Raw genomic sequence first — 12,031 nt, 5'->3', positions numbered from 1 at the left:
GTAATCCACTGCCCTTACTACATTCTACCCATGCCGATTCACATCCATCTTAGCCTTTTTAAAAAACAACGTTCAGGTTGTAAAACGAATTCCCCGCGGGGCCAGAATCTCCGTCGCAACCCACCTCGCCGACCTTATACAATGCTATGATCCAACTCGCCAAAAGACTGGCATAATCTCTTCTTTTTTCCTTTCGTTATCCTTCACGCTAAAAACGATGATCAGAACCTATCTTTAACGCAAAAAATTAAGAATAACTGCTCACTCAGTTCCATCCCTCCGATTACACATGCTCGGCAGACATCAACCAATCGCATCAAATTCCATTGAAAAACAAAATTGGTGACGGAGATCTAAAAGGCGCCAGCCCGCCTTCTTTTTTCTAGTGACGTGCTATCGCCAGATAACCCTGACACCCTTTCGGCCTACAAACCAAGCACCCACCCGGCCCAGCAACTCCCTACTTTTTGGACCCACCTACAGCAACCCAGTCGTGCCTACAGTCAAAAACACCGATGTTGTAAGCGCTATTCATTCATTTAAAACAGGCTCTGCAGCGGGTTAGATGGCCTTACTCCTCAACATTTAAAAGACCTGCGTCCCCGTCCGTGGGAGACGCAGGTGAACGACTCATTTCTGTAATCAAACTTAATAATTTCATGTACTTGGGCAATGTGCAGTAGCCAGACAAACATACACATAAAATATTTAAGTATAGCAATTATTTCATTCGGGTATTTTGAAATCTGTCCGGGTGAATCCACCCGCAAATTGTATTTTCGCATGTCGTGTGAAATAGCTATATCTTTGGTCTCTGTCTTGTGTCAATAATAGAAATGTATAAAAACAGATCGAACTTAAATAAATATTCATTGCATCTTGAGAGCTCTTTCTGATCTTCGGAAAACCACCAAACATCCTCCTCAACAGTGGTGACCCCTGACAACGCAAGAGCAACGCAAATGGAACAACCTAAGAAAATCAACGATGAACAGACGAATAATTCCGGCGGATCTCAAGAGCCACCGATGACCATTGCAGCGCAGAGTCATGCGAGGTTCTAGGATTGTCAGTCGGACTACGCATTCCACCTATATGGCGAGACAAATTACGAGCTTGGTTTGCGCACTTCGAAGCAATTGTATCGTCACAGAAAAAAGGCGACCAGGCTATGTACGAATTAGTATTGGGGCAGTTGGAACGCCAGGATGTCGACGAGATTTACGACATGTTATTGCGGCCGCCGGAGACCAACAAGTATCAAGCCATAAAACAAAGACTACTCGAGGTATACGAAGAATCCGAGCAACAAAATGTGCAACGCGTGCTTGCCGGTATGGAACTCGGTGACCTTAAACCATCCCAACTTTTTAGAAGAATGCAAAACTTAGCTGGAAACCACCTCTCAGAAGTAACACTCCGCGGAATGTGGTTAAAACAATTACCCAGCAACGTAAGCTCCGTGTTAGCCCTCAGCGAGTCAGCAAGCATACGCGACATCACTCAAATGGCCGATAAGATGATGGAGCAGCAAGCGCAACATCAAATATCAGCTGTTTACCACAAACCACAATCAGAAACCGCATCTACTTCGCAACCAGAACTGTACGCCGTCGCTAGAACGTTCTCACCAGCACCTGCAAAACATCGCATCGTCGAAGATAAAATTGATCGGTTAACCGAAGCGATAACACAACTCGTCATCGCGCAAACACACAACCGACGCGGCCGCTCGCCGCAACGCAACTGGCGCGGGCGCAGCAGACAATGGAATCGATCCCGTTCCCAATCAATGAAGCGCGGCCGCAGCTCACTCCGCAGTACACCACCGTATAATGCATCATTCTGTTACTATCATCAAAGATTTGGACCAAGAGCATACAATTGTGAGGAGCCATGCACCTTTCACCAAAAACCACACACCGCCCACGGGAAACTAAAACCAGCGCTGGACGCGACGGAACCCAGCGCCGCAGAAAACGCAAACCGTCTATTTGTCACCGATAAAATCTCTAAGCTAACATTTCTCATCGACACCGGCGCAAACATATCAGTCATCCCAAAATCAAGATATATGCAAGCAAAACCATCAACATTTCAACTATACGCAGCGAATAATACAATTATACCTACATACGGCGAAAAAACTATGAAACTCGACCTCAATTTACGAAGATCGTATTCTTGGAGATTTGTTATCGCCGCAGTAAGCAAACCAATCATAGGCGCCGATTTTCTGAACTACCACAAAATCCTAGTAGATGTCGCCGGACGAAAACTTATAGATAAACAAACGAACATGGCGGTAAAAACTCGAGTCTGCAATTTCTCCGACCCCACTATCAGAACAATCGATATGCAGCAGAAGTATCATCACATCCTGGCCGATTATCCTGACATAACTCGACCTTCAGCTATGAAAGAGACACCAAAACATTCGGTTGAACATTACATAGAGACGAGCGGAGCGCCACTACATTGTAAAGCACGGCCTATCCCACCGCACCGCTATGCAGCTGTAAAAAAAGAATTCGAGTTAATGATGGAACAGGGCATTTGCCGCCCAAGTAAAAGTCCGTGGGCGAGCCCACTACATGTTGTCCATAAAAAAAACGGCGATTTAAGAGTATGCGGCGATTACAGAAGATTGAACAACGTCACAAAACCCGATCGATATCCTGTGCCAAGGCTGAAAGACTTCACCTATCAGCTAAATAAAAACAAAATTTTCACTACGCTTGACTTAAACAGAGCCTATCAACAGTTACCAGTATTCGGCGAACATATCGAAAAAACGGCCATCATCACACCATTCGGCCTATTCGAATTCCAAGAATGTGCCCAGGTTTAAGAAATGCAGGTCAGACTTTCCAGCGCTTTATCCATCAAGTATTGCAAGGACTCGACTTCTGCTACCCTTTCATCGATGATCTCATAATAGGCTCCCAGGACGAAGAAACCCATGTTACCCACCTCCGTACGGTACTACAGAGATTAAACGACTATGGAGTCACAATTAATCCCTCAAAATGCGTATTTGGCGCGAAAGAAGTAAACTTTTTGGGTTATACCGTATCAGAACATGGCATCAAACCACCTGCAGAAAAGGTATCAGCTATTAATTCCTTCACCCTGCCTGAAACAATCGACGAATTAAGAAGATTCCTAGGAATAATAAATTTTTACAGAGACGCCATACCACGAGCCGCATCCATACAAGCACCTCTAAACGCTTATTTACATAGATGCAAGAAGAAGGATAAAACTAAAAATTCCATGGACAAATGAAGCAAAAGAGGCATTTGAAAAGTGCAAAGTTAGCCTTCAAAACGCAGCCTTACTAGCTCACCCAGCACACGACGCACCGATCGCCCTTATGTGTGACGCATCCAACTCCTGCGCAGGCGCTGTACTACAACAAAAATATAAAAAAATGGCAGCCGCTGGGATATTTTTCCAAAAAATTCACCGGTGCGCAACAAAACTACAGCGCGTTCGACAGAGAACTACTTTCCATTTACATGGCTGTAAAATATTTTAGAAAAATATTCGAAGGAAGGCCATTAATTATATATACCGACCACAAACCAATAACTTTTGCTATAAACAAGACGGCATCGAACAACGACACGCCACGACGTACCCGCCAGCTATTATTCATTAGTGAATTTACAAACGACATACGTCATATTAGCGGCGCAAAGAACACTGTCGCTGACTCACTCTCTCGCGTCGAAGCGATATCGTGCCCACCGCGATCGACTTCACTCAACTCGCAGCCGCGCAAGAAAAGGACGCCAATATGTACAAACTCTTACAACAAGACAACTTAAAATTAAAAGCAATAACGGTACCAAACACCGATTGTAAAATATATTGCGAGATCTCGACTAAAAACATAAGACCGTATTTACCAAGCCAGTTTCGACGAATAGCTTTCGACACCATTCATAACCTAAGCCATGCAGGAGTTAGAACAACACGGAAAATAATCACGCAGAAATATTTTTGGCCAGCGATGAACAAAGACGTCGCAAATTGGACCAGAGCTTGTTTACCATGCCAGCAGTCTAAAATCCATCGGCATACAAGTAGCGACTATGAATCATTTGCACAAGCAGAGCGTTTCCAGCATTTGCATGTTGACATAGTCGGCCCACTCCCACCATCGCACCTTGGACACAGATACCTACTTACAATGATTGACAGAAGAACGCGCTGGCCGGAAGCCGTGCCACTGGAGAATATCACAGCGGAAACGGTGGCAAAACAGGTATACGAGGCATGGATAGTAAGATTGGGTGCCCCACAACCCTTACTACTGACCAAGGACGCCAGTTTGAGAGTCAATTGTTTATATCACTCACTACTGGGAATAGAAAAGACAGTTTTTACCATCCCCAAAGCAACGGAATCCTTGAAAGATGGCATAGATCATTGAAAACGGCTATTACGGCTAGTCTAACTAATCAAAACACAAAGTGGCTCGACGCGTTACCTACTGTTTTATTGGGACTTCGGGCTGCTACAAGGAACGACACCGGCGTAAGCGCAGCTCAATTAACGTATGGATGTACGCTCAAACTACCTGGAGACCTTTTCGACGCAACTCGCATCGAAACGAAAAATGACTACGACTTCGTCGATAAGTTACGTCAGATAATTAGCAGCTTCAAAGCAGTACAGCGCGCACCGAAAAATACGAATACTTTTGTACACAAAGATTTGTTTACATGCAACAATGTGTTCCTACGTATAGATTCTGGGCATAAAGCACTAAAACCACCATACGAGGGTCCGTATCCCGTTCTGCGCCGAGATAGAAAAGTATTTAAATTGCAGCTACCTGGACGAGAAGCAAATGTATCAATAGATCGATTGAAGCCTGCCTACGAGCTCAACGAAGAAGCCTCAAATGAACCCAATGCACAGGGAGCGAAAATTTCACGCTACGGAAGAATAATTAAACCCGTAGTACGTTTTACTTGAGGGGGAGCACTGTGCAGTAGCCAGACAAACATACACATAAAATATTTAAGTATAGCAATTATTTCATTCGGGTATTTTGAAATCTGTCCGGGTGAATCCACCCGCAAATTGTATTTTCGCATGTCGTGTGAAATAGCTATATCTTTGGTCTCTGTCTTGTGTCAATAATAGAAATGTATAAAAACAGATCGAACTTAAATAAATATTCATTGCATCTTGAGAGCTCTTTCTGATCTTCGGAAAACCACCAAACATCCTCCTCAACAGGCAACATCCACCCAGATATCATACCCGTGTTATATGGCGCAATCTAATCGCATTAACGAGAAAGAACGAGAGGTAAGGCCTATCGCTGTGGGCGCAACACTTCGTCGACTGGCCTCTAAAATTGCAGTTCGATACGTCTTACCAAAATTACAAAAACTGTTTGAACCGGTTCAGTTAGGATTCGGAGTCCAAGGAGGCTGCGAAGGCCGCTGTAACATGCCCTTCGGACCTACCTTAGTGACGGCCAGTGTGAAGTGTGCTCAAAATTGATGTGAAAAACGCCTTCAATTCGGTAAATAGGGACGCCTTGCTCTCCGAAATTAAATCGAACATTCCCGAAATTTACAATTATCTTCTTCACTGCTATGCAGATCCAACGAAGTTGATGTACCGTTCAAACGAGTTGTCATCCGAAGTCGGCTGTCAGCAAGGTGATCCCTGGGGCCTGCAATTTTCAGCTTGGCAATAAATCCAATAATTCAAAAATTGACCATCAAAATTTAATGTATGGTATTTGGATGACGGGACTTAGGAGGTGATGCAGACTCTGTACTATCCCATTTTTGAAGACAGCTTTCCCGATATATTCAAAATTGCAATCTAAATTCGAAAATCTTTCTCATCGCCTTCTTGAAATTAGCCCACATTACGCATTGTCTGTCATTAAATTTTGCCTTTTCGTTCCTAAATTAACTTACGTGCTACGCTGCTCCCTCTCTGGAAATATCAAAATCTCTTATCACAAATGGATAATCTGCTCAAAACTAATTTGGAAGCTATCTTTAATTGTCAACTTAGCGAGCAGTCGTGGACCCAAGGATCCCTCCCCATTCGGTACGGTGGTTTAGGGATCCGCAAAATTTCGGATGTCGCGTTACCAGCCTTTTGTCGTCAGTCCATAGCTCGATCAGTCTCATAGGCAAAATCCTACGCACAAACTATGAGATCTCGGACTTGGAAGACGCCAAAAACGCTTGGTCAATTGCTTGCCCCAGTCAAAATTTTCCGGAAAATCCAAAATCACAACGGAGCTGGGACGACACTATATCTAAATTGTCCCAAGAATCTCTACTCCGCGAATCTTGCACTGCTGGACGAGCCAGATTATTAGCTGCAGGCACGAGAGAAGCTGGTTACTGGCTCCACGCGCTCCCCTCACGAAACTTGGGCACCTTCCTAGAAACCCAATACCCTGCGACTGTCGGTATGCCTACGCCTCGGGTCCCGGTCTGCGCCCCCACATCGGTGTCCCTGCGGAAACGACGTGGACCGGCTTGGGCATCACGGTCTTCCTGCCAGAGAAGTGCGGGTCGTTTCTCAAGACATGCTGCCCTTAATGATATTATCCGTCGGTCTCTTGCTACGGTCAATGTGCCGGCTATTTTAGAGCCAACAGGCATTTCTAGAAATGACGGCAAGAGACCGGACGGAATGTCGCTGATTCCGTGGAGTATGGGACGTGTGCTAGTATGGGATGCAACTTGTGTTGAACACTCTGGCCCGTCTCATCTCCACCGAACATCAATAAGGGCAGCAGCAGCAGCAGAAATGGCGGAAACTGCCAAAGCAGTAAAATACAGTGGTCTCGGTGCTGAATATGATTTTGTACCTTTCGGCGTCGAGACCCTTGGTCCGTGGGGCCCCTGGCGCTCTGAGTCTCTTCAAAGATCTATCAAAGAGACTCAGAGATACTGCGGCAGACCGAAGAGCTGGCAGTTTCCTCGCTCAACGCATCAGTCTTGCGATCCAGCGGGAAATGCTGCCAGCATCTTTGGTACCATGCCGCAGGGTCCATTTTTAGATTTAATATAATTTTAGTTTATTTAATTTTTATTGTACATAATATACCTATTTTATAGTTGGACCTGTATTGTTCGGAAATAAACCTTCTTTATTACATTTGAAAGTTATTTCCTATCGATAAAAAAAAGTTTCCAGCGTTTCTAAATTTCCATCCATTCCCCAATCCCCATTGTAACTTATCAAAATGTTTTTAGATTAAGTATTTACTAGTTTTAGCTATGCTTAGGTGAAGGAATAAGTACAAGGAAGAAAATACGAGGATAATTCGTTTATGTGGTATAAACTTCGACAAATTCCCGGTGGGAAGTCTGGGGACGTACGTAATGTTTGGTGTGTGTTTCAAGACTTATGTTCTGGAGTGAACATTTATTACATACGTTCTATGATAGCTGAAAATAGTATCTACTTAACTTGTATTACTTTCCTCTGGTTCGACAGTTGAAGCATCAAAAATTATTGCTTTTACGGTAGAAACGTTGAGTCCATGGAGGCCCGGACGCTCACAATTTTTTTTGGTTAAGAAATGAAGTGAAATAATTTTATTTCGGAGCAACATAGCTAGATTCTCTTAGGCAACTTGTTAAATATGCGTATTGCCATTGGAAGAAAGAAAGAAAGAAAGAAAATACATTATTTAACGCCATAAAACAAAACATAGAACAGATAAAGACATACATGACGCTAAATAGGTCCCTACTCAGCATAATGCCACGGCAGGCCGTGGTGCTGATTTCAGTGAGGACCTTATCTAAAAAACGAACTTAAAAAAAATTGTATTGCAACACCGGCTTAACAGTTCAATCGTGTGCAGTTCAATTGTTTTAAGTCACCGCCAAAAGGGTAGTTTGCAAATATGAATAATGCATATTACCATTAAAATGGTTATTTAAAAACAATATGCTACATACCTGACTCCTTAAAAACAAAACAAGCTATTTCTGTTAAAAGTACCTTACTTGACTAAACAATACACGGAATACGAAGGAATACGCCAACCAAACAATAAACATACTTAAATCATAAAAACCGGACGCATCATCTACCCGCCAATTAGTAAAGCGAAATCGCCAGTGTGAAAAAGACGTTTCTAGCTTATATTAAAGAACAAAAAATAAGAGCGCCTAAAGTGCAAAAAAAAATACAAGGTAAGATTGAGAGGTGTCTACTTATTATTCTCAATTGTACACTTGGTGTTTCGTCGTATTCAAGTAGGAAAAAATTCATTATAGCAAGTAACAACGGCTACTTTTCATGTAGAAAAAATGCAAAATTCCCGCAGGAGTCAGGCTTGCAGCTATATAAGATCATTAACAACTTGAAATCTTATGTCTGCACGCTTATTGTGTAAATAAACCCAACGAAAACTCAACTACAATAGGCAAGTCTCTTACGAGATTAGAGAGAACGAATAAAATACGGGGTTGAATAGAATTTCAAACAATCTCGAGATAAGTACAAGGACCGAAGAGAATCGCTTTGTAATAATACGTTAGTAAATTAGGAGATGTTCATTGTTTCTGGAACAACCTGCCAAGATATTATAACGAAGATTTTTGTAACAGAACAGGATGGAAGTCTGGTCGGAAATAATGTGTACACCGGGTGTGCCTGTAAATACGAGCAAATAATTCAAACATAGATCATACTCGTCAAACTGAACATTAGTTCAGCTACTTTAAAAATAATTAGTTTTTTTATTTTTATTAACACTTTTAAGTTTATTCGAAGAAGCAAATGTACAGCAAAATGCATGATTTTGGTAGCGTTAGAGGCGACGTCAGCTGTGTTCTAGGATGGCGTACATTGATAGAAGTATTTAATTTGTATGAAAAAGTAAAAATTCAAAGACTCCAAAATTCGCTGAACTAATGTTGTTCAGTTTGAAGAGGACGATCCATGTTTTAATTTTTTGCTAGTATTCCAGGCCACACCTGGTATACATGCAATGTTTTAATTTTTTGCTGGTATTCCAGGCCACACCCGGTATACATGCAATGTTTTGTGTAGTTTTATTGCGTTGTGTTACAGAATTGAAAACTTAATGTAAGTGATAAAAGGTGTATAAACGTGACACGTGATCTGGCTTAATTTCTTCAGATTTTCCCAGATAACGTTCCAGCTAGAGAGAGGTCTAAGTCTAGTCTAGGGGACCCTTGACTCTAACAAAAATTAGCATTTTAATGCATAATAACTATTAAACTATTCCCTAAGTCAAAAAATTATCTCTATAAGATAGATAAATTGATAGAAAAATATCAATTACGGAGGGAATGGAAAGGCTGGACTACCAGGATATCACTACTAGATTATTGTATTGTCACGCAATTTACATATGTATTTCAAATTTCAAGTCAATCTAACTACTGGAAGTTGGTCAAATTTAACTTGCAAAATTTGATTACAGACAGACGGACAGGTTTATCAGCCATAGCACGTCCACTGATAAACATAGGCCTCCAGCTGGTTTGGCTAGAAGCGGCCTGCATCTACTTGTACCGTGAGGGGTCATCCATAAATTGCGTCACACATTAGGCGGGGAGGATTCAGGCAGTTCGTGTCGCAGGAACAGGAACAAAGTAATTGTAAGTTCCACAGCAATACGTGTGACAAAGGGGGGGGGGGGGCTAAAATTGGTACTTTATGGATGGCCACTGAGGCTAGCAGAATCCTAAAAATAAACTTAACTACATAATATATAAAAATAGTGTAAACTTTAGAACAATCCGCCACGGGAAGAATATGTGTCGGCATAAAATATACACATTAAATATTACCCCTCTTTCTGTGCTACGGCAGTTCAAAGAAGTGGTTGCCAAAAGTACAAGATACTCGCGTTTTACTGTTCTGTTTTATCAAACTGCGCCTAAAATTGTAAAGGACAAATCCCGTTCCCGTTGCCACGATCTCAAAAACGATCTTTTCTTTCAAGGACCATGGTGCAATTCAGTTGGAACAAGAAGATGAGATATGGAACCTTTTTCAAATTTCAAGTCGTATCTCATAGACAAAGTTATCGCTTTGTTCTCGCAAGATGTTAGGTCAGCTAAAAGTATCCCATAAATCTAACTGGCCTGCAACGAGAGCGCACGACCGGCGAGAGTTTTCTTTATACATTGAGCGGCCCAAAACGTCTATCACACAGTGAATTCCTAACAACACACGCAATGAACAGATAAAACAGTCGCTGCGTCGCTGGTCGTGTAGTCAAGTCAAAGACGTAAAAAAAGTTGAAATAAAACCTGAAAATGGAAGAATCACGATGTGAAAGTATGAAGCCAAAAATATTCTTGTCCGGAATTATTTGCCGCGAACTTTAGAAGAAAATCCGTGCTCGCATGTAAACTTCATGGTCGCTTTTCCAATGAGCTAAGACTGTGACGTACTTACTCGTAATTTATGTACACCTACTAAGCTTAACTTACAAAGCTCCTTTCGTCATGTCCACGGGAAAGACGAAAACCTAAAACTAGTGCCAAAAAAAAAATCTTATCTGTCAATGTATATTTTTTTATTTCTTTGTGGGAGAAGCTGCCACTTTGGACTTGCCACTTTTAAATAATGGACATATATTTACATCTTTATATTTATATCTTTTTTACTTATACGACCATTTTACAGTCTTAAAGAAATATTTTGATAAATGTATGAATAGATTAGAATTGTATTAATTGTAATTGCGTAATAATTTTTATTTCTCTGACATTACTTAGTTTAATTTAATTTTGTGTAATGATATAATTTGTAATTATTTTAATGAAATTTGTGTGACTTAATTGACATTAGATATAGATAATATTATTTAGATTAAGACTTTTGCGTGCCATATTATGGCGGAGCATGCATTCATGTAACTGCACCCACCTAACATGTACAAGTACACCTGTGATGTTCAGCAAAATAAATCATTTCATTTCATTTCATTTTTTTCTTGTATCAATTAAACAAAAAAAAATGAAGATGTAGCCAGTTAATGTCCCGTGTGATGTCACACTTACGTACACTTTTAACTAAAACACAACCCACCTTCGGGCGAACATTGACCTGACTGGTAAGAAGTGACTTCGCAGGCCCCCGCTCCCGAACTTTGACATGCTTAATTTTTTTAATTTTTGTAATTGAAAAAAGAAAAATACATGTATAATATTTTTTGATAATCTCAGAAATTTAAGAAAAATAACCAGAGAAAAACATAACTATAAACTAAATACCTCCTAACTTAAAAACTTAATACCTACTAAGTTAAATCTAAGAAACCGGCCAAGAGCGTGTCGGACACGCCAAGATAAGGTTCCGTAGCCTGCATATATTTTGTAAGGATTTTGTATTGTGTACGGAATCTTCTAAGTTTAGTTATATTTTATACCTTAGGCTGCTATTTCTTAAACTACTAATAATTCTCAAGCAATCTTAAGCCGTTACAATTTACCTTGTAAATTTGGTATATTTACTGCCATCCTGATTTTTTTTTAATTTTTCCATCCAACAGTTAAGATTTTAGAGGGGGGGACGCTCGATATTAATGAAAATTTGCACTTTAAAGTGAATATTTCGCAACAGATCACAAGCTGAATCGAAAAATTGTCTTAGCCCACCCCCCAATGGTTTTTAAAGAACTATCCAACGATACCCCACACTATAGGGTTAGTCGAGAAGAAAAAATCACCCCCACTTTACGTCTACGGGAGGTACACTAAAAAAATGTTTGGTATTTTTAAATCTACCACTTTGGCGGCATGACTGATTTGTATATTCATGCCAAATTAGAGAGAGAGAGAGAGAGAGAGAGAGAGAGATTTATTTACTCATATTCGATACACATAAAAATACATTATAATTAACAGCTTTCTAATACTAATGGTCTCTGAGCTTAGCCACGAACAGACACGGACGGACAAGCGAAACTATAAGGGTTCCTAGTTGACTACGGAATCCTAAAAAGGCCCCCGTGGCATGTGCCAAAAGGCTGACAGCA

At 41.0% G+C, this 12,031-nt stretch overlaps 1 protein-coding gene across 1 annotated transcript in view; it reads left to right on the top strand.

Moving 5' to 3' along the window:
• The first annotated feature begins 1,171 nt into the window (after positions 1 to 1,171).
• Positions 1,172 to 12,031, top strand: part of LOC141437597 (kinesin-like protein KIF21B) — a 35,963-nt gene continuing 25,103 nt past the window's right edge. The window contains 1 exon segment of the mRNA XM_074101034.1: positions 1,172 to 1,699. Within this exon segment, the coding sequence (XP_073957135.1) occupies positions 1,172 to 1,699 (528 nt within the window).

This window comes from Choristoneura fumiferana, chromosome 18 (genome assembly GCF_025370935.1).
Source record: "Choristoneura fumiferana chromosome 18, NRCan_CFum_1, whole genome shotgun sequence".
NCBI classification, from domain to species: domain Eukaryota; kingdom Metazoa; phylum Arthropoda; class Insecta; order Lepidoptera; family Tortricidae; genus Choristoneura; species Choristoneura fumiferana.
Note: the sequence above shows the minus strand (reverse complement) of the source record. Positions and strands in the feature narration are given on the sequence as shown.